We start from the raw sequence: 20,169 nt of genomic DNA on the forward strand, positions 1-20,169 counted from the left end.
TGTGTCCCAACAAACCATTCACATAGGCAAAATACTCACTTACGATATTCTGAGTCTGGAACACAACTACTTTTTACTTTTAACACAAAATGTTTTTTTTACATGATTTTAATCCACACTAATTTTTTCAGTAATGCTACCACAGTGTATACTGAAAGAGAATTGTACTTTGTTACATATGAAACCTTTCAAGAGTCGTTCACCATTTTGGAAAAAGATTGTTTTTCTAATACAGTACTCCTGTATTCGTTTCCATGTTGCTGTCACATTCATGGTAATTCTCCATATATTGGAGGAAGCAGAGCAAACACTTAACAGAACACTTACTGTTCTGAGTGCTTTACGTGTATGTCCACTTAATCCTTACAGCAACCTGTAAGGTACCTTCTATTATTCTTTTCACTTTCCAAGCAAGTAAACCAAAGATGAAGTAAACCAAGAAAGTTGAAATAACTTTCTCAAGGTCACACAGTTAAGTGATAGTAAGATCTAAAGTTTTGACTTGTTTTTTAATATACCTGCATACAAGCATTTGAATTTTGCAGTGTTTAATATAATTTTATTTTTCCTGTATGTTACTGATAAGCCATGACACTGGATTCTTTTGAAGTGTCTATGTAGGAATTATTTAGTATATGTAGGTGTATTTAGTAAAGTGCGTATGTTGGAAGAGTATTTAGGAATTTTTTATCAGGATAAAAATACTTGTTAAAAATAGAAAGAAGTAACTTAGTTTTAAGTTAGTCAAAGAATAAAATAGATTGATGGATGGATAGAAAGCATAATTTGGATTTAAATAATATTTGTGTGCCGCCTTGCTCTTTGGAAGCACACCAAGCATGCTCTCTCCCATCTTGGAGCTTTTGACTTTGGTGTTCCCCTCATTTGACTCCTCTCTCTCCATTGCCCCATATATCCATATGACTTTCTCCCTCCCTCTCTTTCTTCAGATCTCTGAGTATATGTTGTCTCATCAAAGAGACCATCCCTGGGCACCTGGGTAGATCAGTCGGTTGAGTGTCCGACTTCAGCTTGGGTCATGATGTTGCAGTTCATGAGTTCGAGCCCCACATCAGGCTCACTGCTGTCAGTGCAGAGCCTGCTTCAGATCCTCTGCCCCTCCCCCACTTGCACACATGCATCCTCTTTCGCTTTCTCAAAAATAAACATTAAAAAAAGGCTATCCCTGATCATTTTATAATACAGGAACTGACATTGCTAACACGCCACAGCCTCTTACCCTTTTTTTTCCTCCATTGTACTTACCACCACATGACCTAGTATATATATGCTGACTTAGTTGTTCAATGCAAGCTCCAGGTAAAAAACCTTTGCTTTGTTCACTGCTGTGTCCTGTTATCCATGACAGTGCATGGCATACAGTAGGAGCTTAATAAAGTATTTATGAAATACAGGAGTGAGTGCAGAATAGACTTTGGAGAAGGGCTGAGATATTTGGCCTTGAGATATACTTGGAATGATTTAAATCTGACTTTTTCTGTAAAAAGTTTAATGGAGGTAGAGGAAGAAAAAGAGGGTATTCTAGGCAATGAATTCAGTGAAGGTAAAAATAGATATGGGACTGTCTGCTAAATCATAGAGCTGAGTGGAATACTAGCCTTTCAGGACCAGAGCATGGGTATAAAGAGCAATTGGATTTGGGCTTGGAGTTGGGGATTAGGGTCACAGGTTGTCAATCTAGAACTCACATGGATGTGATGAGGCAGGTGATGCCGAGTGATTAGGTGGTAGCTTTGGAGCAGCAGACTGAGGCTGGCTTTGAGAAAAATTGGCCTGGCGGTAGAGGTGAGTATAGAATTGGAAGGAGAAAAGCCAAAGAAGAAGAGTTAAGCACTTATAAGGACTTAGGGTTTTGGGTCTGAGACAAATAATGATGTGATGCAGTTAAAATAAAACATGATATGTTACACACACACACACACACACACACACACACACACACACAGGATAAGCCTGGGAGTTTAAAAAACTCTCCCATAGTGGGATAGTTGTTATAATCCACATCATTGTTTGTATCATCATCATCACCATCTAATATCTTTTTGTCACTATGTATCAGATGTTTTAAGTGCTCTGCATATATAATCTTATTTAGTCCTCATAATAACTGTTCTGGTTATTTGTTGCTATAAAATAAATCACTTCAAACTTAGAACTTACAATATCAATTTGCTAATTTTTTATTGTTTTGTGGGCCAACTGGGCTTGCTTAAACATTTTCACTTTGATTCCCTCATGTGTTGTAGTCAGATGGCAGCTAGGGCTAGAGTCATCTCAAGGCTCCACTGGCAGGATGAGTAAGATGGCTTCTTCACTCTCAGGTCTGGCTCTGGGGGGAATGGCTGACAGAGCTAGAGATTGTCCAGGCACACATCTGCTCTCCCTGTCTCTCTCTCCCTTCCACCCCACTCCCTGCCCCCACCTCTCTTCAGCCTCTACCTAACATTAGCATGGGCTTTCTCATAGCATGGAAGTCTTAGAATAGTCAGGCCTGCTAGCGGGGTGCCTCAGGGATCCTAATAGCACATTCAAAGTAACCAAGGTGAAGACTTCAAGACTTGTGACAGCACTACTTGTTGGTTATAGAAACCAGCTCAGATTCGACATAGGGTAGGATGTCTCATTAGGAGGCATCTTTGGAGACTAACTACCCTAACAACCCAATTTTACAGGTGAAGAAACTGATACGCTAAGAGTGAGATCATTTGTCAAAGATTATGCACTAAAGGATTTGATACAAAGCCTATGTACTTAGTACCTGTGTGAACTTGGAAAATCATTTTCTCTCTCTAGGTCTCACTTTATGTGGAAATCAGGGAATTAGAGGAAATGATATTGAAGATGCTTTCCATTTCTCTCAGGGTTTAAGCCTGTTGATTTAGATTATAGGAGTGGGGATGGGAAGGAACAGACTAAATAAAAAGGCATTTTATAAAAGAAAACTTGGTAGTAAAGTTGACGGAGGGAAGGTGATACAGATGGGGAACACATTAGGGTTATTCAGAGATCCCATTAGATGATTTATATTAAACACCTAATAGTGGCTGACTCACATGAAATGCCTGTTGAATGGTAGCAAAGAGACAAAGATTTCAGTCTGTGATACTGGGAGAAATCTCAACCCACTGACTGAAATGAGAGCGGTTATAATAGGAACTACTTAAAATCAAAAAATGGATCCATCAATTCTGAAAAAGTTTGTGATGAGTAGCAGGGCATTTGACAAGGGAGGGAATCTTACAAGTCACTTGGAAATACAGTGCTGAAATTGAGGTTAGAAGCAGTCACTGAAGAGCGTGGCCTAGGACAGAGTCTTGTGGATATCCCAAGCTAGCGGATGGAAACAAGAAAGCAAAAAGGCATGGTCAGAGGAGTGGGTAGAAAACCAAAGCAGTTGACAGTCCTGGGATTTGAAGGAGATTAGAGAGAGTACATCACTGAACACTTGTGAGAAGTTAAGGAGAGTAAGAAACAAGGAAAGAGGAACACCTTTTTATTCTGAAGGCAGTTTTAGTGACCTTTGGGGGGGGGGTTAATTTTTTTTTATTTTGTAAAGGATTAAGAGGAATGTGAGAAATTAACACAATAGGTGTTGACTGCAGCTGAAGACTTTGGGCGCCAAGGACCATTACACCTTCAGAGAGGCAGAGTAGAACATGGATGTTTCCTGCACTATCTAGAACAGATAAACCAAATGCAGGAAAACTGAAAATTGACAATATCAGCAAGTCACAGAAGCACAAATCAGTTAAGTGTGTTGAGATGGGGATGAGGTAGAACCAACAGAATTTTATGGTAAAATAGAGTAAAAGCTAGACTTTCCTCATTTTTTTATCCACAGGTCTTCTTTAGTATACAAGGTACAGAATAATATGACCCCAAATCAAATAGAAAAGATTATTTTCTTTGAAAAAATTTAGATTTCTTACTTAAGTCTCCTTACAAAAGGCATGATTATTCTTGAGATCAATGTTGTATTCCTCCAAGACCTCTGTTAATACCTTTCTTAACTTTGTGAGCAGTCATAAAAGTGTTCTCGTCTGGTCAAAATATAGATCTTGAAATCTGTACACCAAACTCTGCATTCTTTAACTATACACAGTGCATTAGCTTTCAGTCCACCCCCCACCACCAGATTCATGATAAATTATACCCACTTTTAGATTTTTAGGGTTGTGGAGCTCAGACACATGTAAAAATAGAAACAAAAGGAGCTGAGAACAGCCATGCCCCACGGGTGAGGAAATGTATCATTCCCATTTTTAAATTCTGGACATTAATTGTATTTTATAATCACAGTATGCTTTTATGTTGGATGGAGGGAGAGCTTTGGTTATATCTGTGTCACCAGGGGGAAGCCACTTGTCTTGGATTTGAGAGAAGGGGGTAGTTAAAATGCCTAAAGGCCATTTTCAGACCAACTTTTATTTTGAAGGAAGCGAAGAAGTCAGAGAATATTAAAATGCATAGAAAGGACTCAGAAAAGGTTGGGAATCCTTATTTAAGAATGAACTATGAATTTTGAAAAGTTTTATGGTCTATATTCATCACTGGGAGAGGGAAACCCCATTCATCTTTTCACACGGCAGCCTCAGCTGTAAGGATATCATTATTAAATGGCGTTTAGCAGAGGTGAAGAGAAAAACCTCCTCCCCAGAGATTCGCCTCTGCCAACCAATCAGGAAGCAGCCTGCTCTGAATCCACACCCCCCTGCCCTGATAGACCCGGGGATGGAGTGTGATTGGTACATAGTTGGGCTTTTATGGGAGGGGTTTCTTGTCACTCTTCCTGGCTTCCCCGCAGTTCCTTATTTGGTAGCTTTTGACAGAACTAGTCTTTCTTGCAGCTAAGCATCTTGACATACATTATTCATAAGCCCTGGAGCTCAGGGAGAAAAAGATGCAGACCCTTAGATCTTTAGATATTTCTTTATCACATGAATTTTCTTTATTCAGAATAGTTGTAGAATTCTGTTCCATTCTGGAGTTTTACAGATGGCATGTGTTCAATGGGAAGACGGCTGGATGGGATCTAATGCAAGGCTTTCTTATGTATACTTAATTACCAAATATCTTCAAAAACCCACACTCTCTGTGGCTTGCGGATATTGTTAAAGTATCAAGGTTTTTGAAAATATACATATTTTAGAACTAATTGTCTCTTTATATAATCAATCAAAAATGCCTGAAGCAAACTATTTACTGTCAGTGTCTTGGGGCTACATAAAGGTAAGATTTATTTAGCTCCTAATTGCTCTGATTACATAACTGATAGTTTTAATAAATTACTATGGCATTAAGCTTTAACAGTCATTTATTTTTTCCCTTAGATGTGAGTTACAGAAGTAATGTGTGTTTTTAGTGGTCAAGATAAGGAGAAATTGTATAACTTTTATTAGCTATAGTTTGCATGTTAAAATATCTTTTCATTGGTTCTTCGGTTTGTCATGTTGTATAGGTTTGAATTGTCCTTTTAAATATGAAGGTAATCATACAAAATTAATGAATTATTGGGACAAATTAATTATGCTGGTGTATGGGTTCCAATTCATATGTAGCACTTAAAGTTTATAAAAATTAATTTGTGGCTCTTCCTAAAAATATATCACTTTGACCCGATGAGTGTTCTTTTTTTTTTTTTTATCTTCAGATATAAAAGCTCTAGGTGACATTAAAAACTGACATTTCTTAACTATTTGATATATTATTAAAATGAAAACTGGCTTATCTACTTGTAAAACTTGAAGAAATATAAAAGTTCATATGATAACTTTTGTTAATCTCAGGAAATGAAGTAATACACTGAATTTACTAAGATTGTATTCCTTCTTGGCAAGCCTCATGCCTGCCTCATGATAATGCTAGCCTGGCGATCCTATCTCTGGAATAGAAGCAGGAGGTAGAGAAACGTTTTTCAGTCCTAAATGAAGCATCACTTCAGAATTTGGAATCTATTCTTAAACATTTGAGCCAATCACAGTACATATTTTTAAGAATCCTTTTCTGTTACTTTAAGGAGTCTCAGATTGAAATATTTTTCATTTTCTTTGTTTCTTTTTAGAGGAAAATATTCTCCTTGTTGTGAGATTTACTTGCATTCTAAGAAAACTTACTTCATTTTTAGTTATCCAAGGAGTCATGATTCCCCACTTCCTCTAAAATCTATGGATGGCCCAGATATATTTTAATTGTTTTTGAAATGTACAGACTTTTATTATTTGAATTTTGTTAGCCATTTTTTGGCTTAAGAAATTTTTAGTACAGAAAAGTATGGAAAGTAATAAAAGAAAATCCCATAATCTCCCTACAACTCATCTCTTAGCTTTTAGATAGCTCATATTTGATATGTTTTTGAAGGGCTTCATATTTGTATTATGATTATGAACAAGACCTCCAAGAATGTAAATAAATAATTATAGTGCTTATCTTTTTGAGGAAAATTTTTGCTGGTCAACCTTGTTTATGTTTTAATAGTATACTGCTAAAAACACCTAAGGACAAATACAAATATATTTATTCTTATGCATTTTGAAGGATTTCTTTTTATACAGCCAATGCAGTGCTTATTTTAGCTTTTAATGCTGATATACACCAAACTTGCAGTGTATCACAGTGCAGCATTTTCAAATGATTTTTAGTAGAATATTGGTTGGGATGGGGTGGGGCGGGGTAGGCATTTTCTTAATGTTCGACCTTTACCACCTTCTTAATTATACACTAAGAGAATATAAAATGCAGCCAGTACATTGGCATGAATACAGAATTACAGGGATTATAGTTAAGAATACTTTATATGGAAACCAATTTGACAATAAATTTCATATTAAAAGAATACTTTAATTTTTTTTTATTATTTAATCTTGCTTCCTCAGCAGTCTTAAATGTAGAACATAAATTGGAAAACTGGAGTTTAAAAGCAAAATACAGAACTTATTTCAACTGCATTTTCAGCTTCCTTTATGCTTTACATGCTGCACTCATTCTGATGCATAATGAGAACAAAGGATTTGAAAGCATTCACTTAAATCTTAATCTTTTTTTTCACTGTGGGAACAATAATTCCATATATTATTTTGTACTATTAAAGCAAAAACAATCAGAAGAACTCATCAGCAGCAAATATGTCGAGGTCACTTTTTAAAATATCTAAATGCTCAATTAAATTGTTTTGCATTTTCCAACCAGTTTCTTTTTTCTTTTGTAAAATCAGTTCTGTCTTTTGTCTCTTCTAAATCTGTAAATTGAGAACTGTAACAATGTTCTAGGAAAACCATATTTTATTACCTTTTCTAATCATTTTCCTCATGATAATTTTGTATAGTTAACCTAGTAAATAGTATGTAGTTATCTTAAAGTGAGAGACATTCCACTTATGTTTTAAAATGATTGTTGAATCATTCAGTGTATTGTTCTTTAGCACAGCCAACCACACACTCCAAAACCATATTGTAAGATCAACTACCAGTTGTGAAAGCATTGATGGTAATTTTTGTGATTATTAATTTAGCTTTCCTGAAAGTTTTATATCAACAGCAAAAAAAAAAGGGGGGGAAGCAATTTTAATTCCTTTTAGAAAATGCTCTTCTAACTTAATGACTCTTTGAAAACTGTCTTTAATATCCCATACCCGTTCCCTTGGGAAGAAAGAGAATTGTTTAAAATACTGTCTATTGTAATCATGTTAAGAGGAAATGTTGCCTTCCTAAGAGCACCTGACAAACCCTGGTAGAGATATAGGTGTGCACTGAAACGTTTCTCCACCCACACTTCTGGGTTTTGAACAAAAGCATAAGAGTAGTCTTGAAGTATATGTATATGATGCAGATACAATCAGTAGATAACGCAACCTGAAATTTATCCATCTGTAGAATAGATTTCCTTTCACTGGTGTTTTTTGCCTTAGTTATACCTGTAGTGACTGGCTTTTTTGAGGAATTACATAAGTGAACTGCTGGAAAAATTAAAATTCATTATTTATATTATTCCAGAGAATCCAATAATTTGTGTAGCACACCTGCAGTTACCATGTACTTTTTCTGCAGGGCATATATGGCAACATATTCCTTATACCAGGTTGCTTGCAAGTTAGAAGGTAGTTTTATGGAAAAACTGGGTCCCTGTCTAACTTTTCCAATTGTACCCTCCCCGACTCCCAAGCTTGCATCATATTTTACTTACATGGAGAGAAATGCATGGAGGGCAGGTGGACAGCAGCTGCTGTAGAGACTGAGAAGGGGGGCTAGGAATAGCTTAAAGCCCCTCATAGCCCCCCACCTCCTCTATAAAATAGACTGCCATGCAGGCAGTTGTAGCATGGACAATTTCAGTTCAAAGAGATATTTCATTCAGTATGTGTTTTAAATGTTTAGCAGACTCCCTTTGGCCTTGTTTTGCCTAAAGAGTAGATTTTTCTGAGAGTTAATTTCATTAATTAAGCAAGGATTTACTTGTCTTTGGGCCTTGCATGTTGAATTATTGTTCTATTTTTGAATCATGATGATTATCTCCTATGTTAATAATATCCCAAATTACTTTTGGGAATGGGTAAGGGAGCTAGATATTTCTGTGTATTTTTTGTGGGCATAACTATAGCTAAATCTTCGATCTGTCCTGGAGTGATAAAAATCAGGTATCTATAAAAGGCCCAGTGACCTGGGAGATATAAGGAACTCACTGAGGAGCATCTCCTATGTGCCCGGCAAAAAAAAAACAAGACACTGTCTATTAACTCATTTAATTAGTTAATAGCTTATAACTTTAACTCAAGAAAATATAACATCATGAAAGATGGACAGAAAATGTTTTGAACACTATCATAAATGTCTTCCTGAATATTCTTAGGAGGCCGCCACTTTTTCCCAGGATATCAGAATGTATAATACTGAGTGAAACCAAGCAGCAGCCTGTTTTGTGTACTGCCTGATGGCAACTTAAAATATATACATATAAATGTGAGAAATAAGACATAGATGGAAATATAGGTAATTATCTATGGTTATCTCTGAGCAATTGGCATATACATGATTTCTAATTTTTTCTATATAGCTTTCTCAATTTTCAGTATCATGTATGCATTTTATAGTTAGAGACAAGTTATTAAGAAAATACATGAACAAAAAAAATGATCTTTATATTCCTGAGTTTGAGAATAAGCTCCTTAGACCTGTAAATTAACAACCAGAAAAATTTATACTGATTATGGTCAATTCTTCAGTTTTCTCTACAGGAGAATATAAATATACATTTCTTATATTCAACAGTCTGTTGAAATATTTTTATTGATCTTTTGTGATAAATTCCTGTATCTAATCTACATGGTCAATAAGACGAACTTTGGAAGTGATTTGCCAAATTATCTTGAGTTAGGACACCTTGGTATAAATTATCCAGGGAAGCACGTTTTTTTTTCCTTAAATTCTAATAAACTCAATACGGAGTTAGAAATTACATTTCAAACATCACTAAATAGTAAATTCACTACTCTCTTTTTTCCTAGATTTAAGTGAGAATTTATGGTGAGATTCAAAATTTTAAAGGCTACTGAATATTAGAGTAAAATGTGTTTTGACTTTTTTTGATCAAGTATCTAATAGTAACCCACATAATAGAAAAAAATTATTGGTTCTGTTAAGATAAATATTAAGGCATATTTAAATTAAAGGCCCATTTGGGCTATTTTGGGAATCAAAGGGCAACACTTTAAGAAACAGCTGATGGATGGGAAAGCATGAAGTCTTTGAGAATTTTGGAATTGGGTATTGCCATGTGATTGTTGTAAGTTAATTCCAGTGTTTTTTAGGATAAAATAGTCACCATAGCATCAATAAAATACATTATGAAGAAATGAAGTTGCGTATTGAAAATGGACCTGTTTTGTATTTATGTGACTTTAGAGATATGGATTGGGAAATCCCATGGATGCTGAGAAACAAAAAAATCTTATACCTTCCTTCTACTTGGAAAAACTTTAAAAGGAAAAATTATATACTTATAAATTCAGATATTTCACTTCTCCATAATTCTGAAAGAGTACTCAAATCTATTCACTTTTGTTTTGGGGTAAAAGATATTTTAACCTCTGACAAGTATACATACTAACTTCTGCAAATGACAAATAAATTGATAAATCATGTTCTGTTGTGTGGCAGCATATTTTGTGTTTATAAGTTAGAGGTTTTTTTTCCTTCTCTAAATACTAATAATACACCGTAATTTTTTTTTCCTTTTTTTTCCCCCTTAACTAATGTCCTTGAGTGTCTAAATCTGTGTGGTCCAGTATGGTAGCCACTAGCCACGTGTGGCTATTTAAATTTAAATTTAAATTTAAATTTAAATTAATTTACAATGAAATAAAGTTCAAAATTCAGCTCCTCGTTTTTCACTGGGCACATTGCAAGTGCTTGATAAACGCATATGATTAGTAGCTACTGTAAGGGACATCTCAGATTCTAGAACTTTCCAACATTGTAGAAAGTTCTATTGAATGGCACTGATCTAAACTGTCAGGACAGTTTAAAAAATCTTTGGGCATGTTTTCTGTATGTTACAAGTATGTTTATGTTACCTCACTTACATTTTCCTCTTCTGTTATTTCATATTATTTTTCTGTTTTTCAGTTTAAAAGGATGCTTAATCGGGAGCTCACCCATCTCTCTGAAATGAGTCGGTCTGGAAATCAAGTGTCAGAGTATATATCAAACACATTCTTAGGTGAGAATAATAATTTAAATGCAATTTAAAAGTTTTCTTTTGTGGTGTTTGTTTTTGGAGGTAGATTGGGGGCACTAACTCGTTTTGGAAACCACACAAGTGCTAAGAATTCCATTTGTTTTCATTCATCCTGTTAGTAACTTGACTATCTGAGCCTCTAAGCTTTGAAATCTAAGGTGATAAAGTACATTTTTTTTTTTTAGTTTTATTCAGAAGTTCAGGGATTCTCTGGATTCAAGTTGTATATTGCCAATTTTTTCAGGGCACTAAATGTAAAATGTATTTTATAGAGAAATCTATGCATGCATTCAACAAGTTCTTGTTAAATGCCAGACATTGCTGGGCACTGGTAATGATAAATTAGAAAAGGTCCTTGCCATCAATGAGTTATAGTCTAATGAACACCAAGCTCTAAATACACTACAACTGCTAAAGAAAAGCTTGCTGATAATAATAGTTGAGAATAGTTGAGAATGCTTTGTACACCACCCCACCCTACATCCACAGAAAGAAAATTCAGTTGGTGAAAGTCAGTAGTGTGAACATATCCTTGATTTGAATGTACTTTCAAAACAAAATTGCTGTAACATCTAATTAGCATTTTCACTAAACTGACATTTATTGAACACATGCTATGTGCAAGGATGAGTTAGAGGAGCTCACTGCCTTGAAATAGTGGATGAATAAGCTGAGGCATCTACTTAGGTCTTTTATTTGAAAATAACAGTTGAATCTGACAATTATTTATCACATGCTATTGGTGGTTCTCTGTGCTCCCCTTGTTATATCATAACCATTATCTCACTATGGTACAGAAAATGTAAAATAACAGAAACAGTCTAAGTCATTCAAATATATTGTGTTTATCTTTACATTATGACCCATTTCACTAAGCCCTTAGGTTCACCCAGTGCTGTTTTTATGATATTTCTGTATGAAGTTCCTTCCTTTTCAAAGTAGGTATTAAAACTGGAACACTTAGTGGGCAAGAGCAATTTCTAAGCCACTAAGTGATTTCAAATAGGGATGGAGTTGATGAACAGTTGAAATAACCAATATGTTTTGCTTTATCCAACTCTGCTATCATAAGTCTTGCAAAAAAATTTACTATGACATTCTATCCAAGTAGTAACCACTCAATATATTTGATGTTAATTATTTTGCAGTGGGATGTACTTGCTCAATTTTGTGTTTAAGGGTATCATACATAGTAAGTCCACATCAATTGTAAATACTCAACTTCTCTAAAAGAAGTGTTTCTTGAAAACATTTTCTGGAACATACAATGATTAATTAAAACCTGTTCAGTTATGGATGTTATGATCAAAAAGTAATAACTCACATCGAATTCATAGTAAATGTAGAACATTTTCTAAATTTCTTAAGATAAGCAACATGAAGTGGAAATTCCTTCTCCAACTCAGAAGGAAAAGGAGAAAAAGAAAAGGCCAATGTCTCAGATCAGCGGGGTCAAGAAGTTGATGCACAGCTCCAGTTTGACAAATTCAAGCATCCCGAGATTTGGGGTTAAAACTGAACAAGAAGATGTCCTTGCCAAGGTAAGATGATTTTAAGGACTGTGATCATATTATGCAGGGATGCTTTTTAATAAATTTTGATAGATTCTCTTTTAAATAGATGGACTAGTTCATTAATTTGTGGGGTTATTTTCTTTTGGAAGGTGGGAAAGTACTTTATAAAGTTCTTTATAAACTTTTTGGGTATTGGGGCGCCTGGGTGGCTCAGTCAGTTAAGTGATCGAGTTTGTCTCAGGTCATGATCTCATGGTTCATTGTTTCAAGCCCCACATCAGGCTCTGTGCTGACAGCTCAGAGCCTAGAGCCTGCTTCAGATTTTGTGTCTTCCCCTCTCTCTGCCCCACTCCGCTCGCGCTCTTTCTCTCTCAAAACTGAATAAATGTTAAATATAAGTAAGTAAATAAATAAACAATTTGGGTATTATTAATATGTGGATTTAGACAGGTGGTTTGGTTATATGTTTCTTACTTTTTTACATCTACGTTTGATTATCCAAGCCTAAAGATTTAGAAATCTTTTATATCTTTTGGGTTTCAGAATAGTTAAGGTTTTGTGAACAGATTTTATCTATAAAAGAAATGCCTTGAGATTGATAGTCAAGGCATGTAAGTAACGTTGTATTGTCAAAGTCATTAGGTTAAGCCATACTATGCAGTTTTCAGCACATTTAAGTGGGTTTACCTAAAGTTTGCCTGTACTTACATGGTGCATCCATTGCATTTAAAATGAATTTTTTTCTTTTTTAACTTAACATTATTTTTGCTAAAGTCAGTAATGTTTAAATGACCATGCTCATTGATATGTGTTCTACTTCTGCCTCATAATTTTTTCAATCTTTATTTAACCCTAGGAACTAGAAGATGTAAACAAATGGGGCCTTCATGTTTTCAGAATAGCAGAGCTGTCCGGTAACCGGCCTTTGACTGTTATCATGCATACTATTTTTCAGGTAACATGGTTAAATTCTGTCACCTTTCCTTTTTTTGGTGATACAATGTCTAGTCTGTGAAATGTGCTTGTGTTTTATCTTCTTTACTAGTCACCCTCTTTTGCTTGTTTTGATACTTTTTTCTTATTTGCCCCATACCAAGGGACACATGATAACAAAGGTTAGAGTGTGGGGTCAAATACAACTAAACCAATTTTGTTATTGTTTTCCACTTAAGAAGAAGAGGTCATGTGGGAAAATTCAAGCATGGTTTTTAAAAATCTACATGACTTCTTGCAGCAAGAATGGAGTGCTAACTAAAAAATGAATAAACTTCTTGTTGCTGACTTACCTTAAATTATATTTTCTTCAGTCATTGTTTTTTGTACTGCTCTCTTCTCCATGTCTGCTTCCCACTCTTGTTGAGCTTTTGCCCCAGTTGAGAATTAGGATATAAATGAGGAGTTGAGGCTGTAGATCCCTCGGTACTGGCCTGGCATAGTCCAGCTCTAGAGACCATTTTGAGTTCCAGTTGGTATGATCCACTAGCTAAGGCAAGAATACTGGATTGAAGCTGCTTTCATGATTATGGAACACACATTTTTATAGTTGGCAGCTCATTCCGAACAGTGTACCTCTTGAGGAAAGCAATGTTGGGCCCCAACAGGACAACCCTACCCTGGTTTTTTCCCCAACGTCCTTGGATATTCTCAGATTGTTCCGTTTTCTTCACTAGATACTGCAAGAGTGCTCTTTCCATTTCTGGGTTATCCATAGGTGATATTGGGTATGGTTTTTCTGTTAACACACTCTATGGAAAATCTTTTTATGTAAAACCAAAATGTGAAGAGGATTTTCTTTCCTACAGGAACGGGATTTATTAAAAACATTTAAAATTCCAGTAGACACTTTAATTACATACCTGATGACCCTGGAAGACCATTACCATGCTGATGTGGCCTACCACAACAATATTCATGCTGCAGATGTGGTCCAGTCAACACATGTGCTGTTATCTACACCTGCTTTGGAGGTAAATCTGGTTTCTAAAACATTGAGACCATTAACCTGCTGTTCTTAAGCATCTCTTAAACATTTATACTGAAGGGTATGCAGGGCAGGAAATAATTGGCTTCATTGGTAGTATGTTGAGTTACAGGGGGAAAATTTGTTGTCAATAAACAGTTCAGTCTTTGATGAATTTTGCCTGTATGAGTTAGTCAGAGATTTAGGGATTCATGTGTTTGTGATACTGCTTTGAAATGACCTAGTGAACACTCCATAAAGTATATCTGGCTTATTCAGTTTCAATTATTAGTTTTTTGAAATTTAGTCTGATGGCTTTTGTATTTATAGTTGAAAGGATGATTATTACTTATAAAATGTAGACAGTGCTTTGATATTTTTCGTAGAATTTTTCAGAAACACATCTCTAATTCTTCCTGATTTTAAGAATGTGTTCCATTGAATGCTAATTAAGACAATTTGATTTCCTTAATCATTTGGGGAAAAGATTCCCTTTTGCTAATGTATTTTTTTAGCTCAGATTGTTTTCATTGTATAATTGTGTTCATACCTCACCATTTGAGTAAGTGGTTCTCAACTGAGGGGTGGTTCTTCCTTTTTCCTCCTACCCTGATCCCCCAAGGACATTTGGCAATATGTGGAGATAATTGTTGTCTGTCACAACCTGACAATAGATGGTACTGGTGTCTCATGGATAGAGGTCAGGGATCCTGTTAACAGTACTACAATGCACAGGATAGCATCCCACAACAAAGAATTAATCTGGCACCAAATGTCAGTTCTGCTGAGATCAGGAGTTCCTGGTTTGAATGAAAGAAAATAATCATTCTTATCATTAATTTTATGTACATTTTCACAATATCCTTAAACATCTTAAATACTTCTACAATAAGCTGTTAAATATTTTGAAGCTTCATTTTGTTTTCCATCAAATTCTAGGAAGTAATTTCACATTTGTATATACTTTTAATTTGTATTATTGCAGAGTAATAATGTTATTGTCTACACTATCTGGTTTTACAGGCCGTGTTTACAGATTTGGAGATTCTTGCAGCAATTTTTGCCAGTGCAATACATGATGTAGATCATCCGGGTGTGTCAAATCAGTTTCTGATCAATACAAGTGAGTAAAATTTATTTTTGCAAAAAAAAAATTTCCTTTGTACATTTGAGACTGAATGAGGGTCTTTATAAACTTGGGATGTTTCCAGAGCCACAATGTTCTTTTGACATGTGTAAATACACATTTTATTGATAGTGTGTGTTCATGTAAACCAGCTCTAAAAATGATCATTCTATCCCAGGAGGCACATACATGTTGTGTTTGGAAAACATCATTCCAGTACTTCTCTAGAAATATTGTGTCAGTAGACAAAGGTAATCAGAAGTGGAAGTTTGCAGAAAGATTCAGATAGTTGTATTGTCTTCCTGTTTAAATAAAAACAGGAAAAGTTGTAAGAATTCATGTTAAACCTTCTTTACTTTATGGAGATTGTCACTGAATCCTCTTCAGAGGCTATGATTGCTCCTCTCCACCACCACCACTCCCACCTCCCTTCCTTTTTCCGTCTTCTCTGGAGGGCTATAGGAACATCTCTGATGTACTGTCTCTTTTAATTTCTCTTTTATTTAAATATTTTTAACCATTAAATTTTTTCTCGTGACACCTCAACAACTAAGTTGTCGCTGAATTTATAAATAGGGGGAGTGGTAGAGACTGTCTAATATGGACATGTCTGACACACAGCTGCATAGAAAACCTTGGTAGGAAAAAAGAGGTTAGAGTGGGAGAGAGCCAAAGCATAAGAGACTGTTAAAAACTGAGAACAAACTGAGGGTTGATGGGGGGTGGGAGGGAGGGGAGGGTAGGTGATGGGTATTGAGGAGGGCACCTTTTAGGATGAGCACTGGGTGTTGTATGGAAACCAATTTGACAATAAACCTCATATATTGAAGAAAAAAAAAAAAAGAAAGAAAACCTTGGTAGGGAATGTTTAGATAGTGCTTGAGCTACGACTTTGAAAAGAGGTTTTAGTTTTACAGAAATTCTGTTATTTGGGTAATTGAAATTAATTAGTAAATTATTTAAATATACTATTATTTAATTTCCTCCCACAACAGGTAAATTAGTGTTATAAATTTACTTTTATATACAAAAAAATAAATTCAAAGTTGTTAAAAGAGTTTTTTTTTTTTATATCTGTGAAAAATCTTTTCTTTTTTTTCTAGGAGTTTGTAGGTAATAGCCTTCTCATGACTAAAGAAGTCAAACTGTGGCATCTTTTCATTCCCCATTTATTTCCTATACTTTGCTGCAGCCAGATTTAAAGAGACAATTTATTTATTTATTTTTTTTTTTTTAATTTTTTTTTTCAACGTTTTTTATTTATTTTTGGGACAGAGAGAGACAGAGCATGAACGGGGGAGGGGCAGAGAGAGAGGGAGACACAGAATCGGAAACAGGCTCCAGGCTCCGAGCCATCGGCCCAGAGCCTGACGCGGGGCTCGAACTCACGGACCGCGAGATCGTGACCTGGCTGAAGTCGGACGCTTAACCGACTGCGCCACCCAGGCGCCCCTAAAGAGACAATTTAAATGTAGCCTTAGTTTGAGAGATTTAACTTAGATCTTTAAAATTGTATCAATTTTTATATCTCAATTCACCTCTGGACTACTTTGTAACAAAATACACCTTAGTGACTCATTGATATGTAAGAGGATTGGGAAAGTCATGGATTTCCTGAGAGGTGTGGTTACTCAAATACCTTTTAGAAGTCTGGTTTATGAAGTTATTTACCCAGGTTTAGGCAGACTAACATTTCACGTTCCAGCTATCTTATGAGAACCTATGATGGGGTGCTTTCAAGAGTCATCAAAGCATTATTAAGTATTAACATCTTAGTATTAATACACATTAGATGCAGGTATATGAGTTTATAGTATCAGTGCTGAGGGTTGACTGTCCTGAGAAGAGCAGAGAGGTCATTCAGTACAGCTTACTGTATGCTGGCACTTATCCTTAACCTGACATGATTATTTGGATTCTTAGGCATGTCTTGTTATGTTCCTAATTTTACAAATTTTTAATACATAAAAATTTTGTTTTAATGTCTGCCTTTAAAAAGGTATGCATTTTTCCTTTAAATTAACACCAGAAATACAGACTGGTGTATTACCTTTGCATTCTACTTTATACAGTATTGTATGTTCTCTTACTCTAACATCACAATTAAGAAGAGATTAGAGAACAAGTTAATTAAAACAACTGATAATAAAGTCTCCAAGTACTCTGATAATTTTTTAAAGAAAAGTGAGAACCAGCCCTATTATTCTCTCTTGTAGACCCTCTAAGGTCACAGGGGCTTAGGCTGGCACTGGAGGGCTCTGGCAGGCATTAGGGTACCCATGGAGTCTGAAATTTAAGCTAGTGAGGCTTCAGTCCACAGATGAATCTGATGCCCTCCAAAGCCTGAGACCCCGTGAGATAGATAACGGTCACATTTAGTGGATAATTATAAACATGGTGACAGCGGCCAAGGGTGGTGTCTGTTTTAAGGTCATCTCACTGATGACTTGCCCAAGGGGGAAGGGCACCTGGTCCTGCTTCTGGAAGTACTTTGTCACTCCATGATGGCGTGAGGATCTCCTTTCTGTGAGACCTCAGCAACACTGGGAGGTTAACAGCTCCCAGGGCAGCTTTGGACTGCTGATGTTTTCTTGACAATGTGGTGTGAGGAGGCTGTGTTATTCCTGAGTGAATGAATCAGCATCATCACCTGGTACAGGAAGGTATCCCAGGGTTGATCAGGGCCTCAGGTCCTTGTGAGAATTCACTCCCTTAGTTAGCTTTTGACTAGGGGTCATGCCAGCAGGCATTTTATTTCAGGACACAGAAGAGTCTTAGCAAGTAACGGTGACAAGAAGTAAGTTTTAACTTCACAGTGTTCTATAAAGGAGTCCCTCTCATAACTTGTAAACTTATAATAAAAAGTTTTATGAAATACTCTATCAAAATTATGTGATTATTTTTAGTTTGCCGCAAACCCTTTTTTATAGACAGTGTAAGTTTCTTATTGTTTTCGTGGATTGATTGATCCTCAATGGCTCACACAAGCACACTCTCAGCTCTCACCTTGGAGCTGGTGCTACCAACTTGTCCAAAGCCCAGGGTTGAATCTGTTTCTTGTAATTTATACATTTGTAAACCCATAGCTGGGAGGTCACGTGTCCTATTTTAAGGAGGCTAGAGGCACAGTGAGTTTGCATGGCCCCTTCTGGAAAAAGAGTTCTTTCTGGAACTCACCTGGCTGCTTCCCAGTCCAGATTTTCCTCTGCTTCTTAGTTGTGACAATAATTTCCATCTTTGTTCCACTGTAGGCGCCAAATCATTTGATAGTAATGATACATACTTTCATTGTTGACAGGCTGGAGGTTTTGAAAATAGAGACATCATTTCTACCTGGCGCAGATGGTTATGTTTTGTAAATGATATGGGGGAGTAGAGGAATCTGAGTAGGATTGTAAGAAGTTGAAATTCCAGGGAGAGAAGCTGTGTAAGTCTTTTTCAAGGACAGTACATGTAAATAAACTCACAAAATGTAAATAGCATCATATGGTTTTGAATATAACATGCTGGAGAGTATTTATCATAACAAAGCATTTGACTTCACAGCATTCTTTTCTCAAACAATAAAGCGTTGTCAGAGGTGCAGAATATATATAGTGTAAAATTTTACTTGGAAAACAAGTAACTCGGGTTTATAGCAAAGATGCCTAAGCTCTAGGGGAAAAGATTTAGTCACATTAGTCATGTGTTCAAAGCATATGGTTTTGATTTCCAAGAGCAGAAGCGTTTCACTATATTAAACTGGAGCTAGATTTAGCTACCAGTGCACACACACTTTTATTTCTCTAGTCTCATTTTAAAATAAGCTTTCCATAGCCCTATCTGTGGGTTATATATAAAAAGTTATTTTCTGCTTAAATATAACACTTTCAAAACAAGGATAAATTCATTTTCATGAAGTGTGATTATATAGAAATACTACAGAGATTGTTATTTTAGCCAACAAAAAAATATTGAGAGTCTACTATGTGCCAAACAGTGTTCTAGGTACTAGGGATATATGGGTGGGCAAGACAGTGGTCTGGCTGTGAAAAGCTTTCATTTGGCTGGAAAAAAAAAAGCACTATAACACATGAATATCTGATAGCACTAGTTTGGTGGAGAAAAATAATACAGGTTATGGACGTAGAGAGTGAATGAATTGAGTGAATCAAACAGTTATAATCCTTTGTCCTTGGCAGCTAGAAAATAAAACTACCACTTCCTCCCCCATTTCAAGGAGAAATATGTTGTTTAGAAGTGCCAGGAGAAACCAGAGAACCATGCACATCAGATGAATAACTTTTCATTTTATATAGGGTCTTAAGTCTCTAAGTGGGTTGGGAGGTCTATGGAAGACACTGTTAAGACATGCACAGAGATGATGACAAATAAATTGGAATGTGATTAGTGCCAAATGAGTGGTACAAAGTATAAAGGAGTTTACAGCAGAAAGTGAGCAGTTCCACCTGTGGTAATCAGGAAAGGCTTCATGGACTTGTACTGGGCTTTGAAGATGAACAGGTTTCAACAGAAATGTTCTATAACATATTTTCTTACTCTGGACCCTACCTCCACCTCTGTACTACTGTACCTTAGAGCATAGTATGAAGGCAACTTTCTAATGATTCCTGAACTTTCAAGGACTCTATGTAGAAGTACTATGGTAGCATCTTTGGCAGATAAACTTCTCAGGAGCTGCAAAATCTTTCGTTAGATGTTACCATGTGCCTTCAGCCCTAAGGAAGAGTAGAAAGTTAAATGACTGCCCTGAGATTCAGTTGCAACAGTATCCACCACCTTCCTGTCAAGAGCCCCAAAACTGGAGAGGCAGTGGGGGA

General features: G+C 35.9%; 1 protein-coding gene across 7 annotated transcripts in view; it reads left to right on the forward strand.

The window, feature by feature from the left end:
- PDE4D (phosphodiesterase 4D) overlaps positions 1 to 20,169 on the forward strand; it is a 725,514-nt gene that overhangs the window by 695,826 nt on the left and 9,519 nt on the right. For 6 of the 7 annotated variants that reach the window (XM_058685369.1, XM_058687379.1, XM_058686164.1 and 3 more), the window contains 5 exons: positions 10,638 to 10,731; positions 12,118 to 12,290; positions 13,120 to 13,218; positions 14,066 to 14,230; positions 15,247 to 15,346. In XM_058685369.1, the coding sequence (XP_058541352.1) occupies positions 10,638 to 10,731; positions 12,118 to 12,290; positions 13,120 to 13,218; positions 14,066 to 14,230; positions 15,247 to 15,346 (631 nt within the window). Of the gene's footprint in view, positions 1 to 4,903; positions 5,251 to 10,637; positions 10,732 to 12,117; positions 12,291 to 13,119; positions 13,219 to 14,065; positions 14,231 to 15,246; positions 15,347 to 20,169 lie in introns of those variants that run through there. The other variant, XM_058688958.1, reaches the window with a different exon arrangement.

Source organism: Neofelis nebulosa, chromosome 1, assembly GCF_028018385.1.
Source record: "Neofelis nebulosa isolate mNeoNeb1 chromosome 1, mNeoNeb1.pri, whole genome shotgun sequence".
Lineage (NCBI taxonomy): Eukaryota > Metazoa > Chordata > Mammalia > Carnivora > Felidae > Neofelis > Neofelis nebulosa.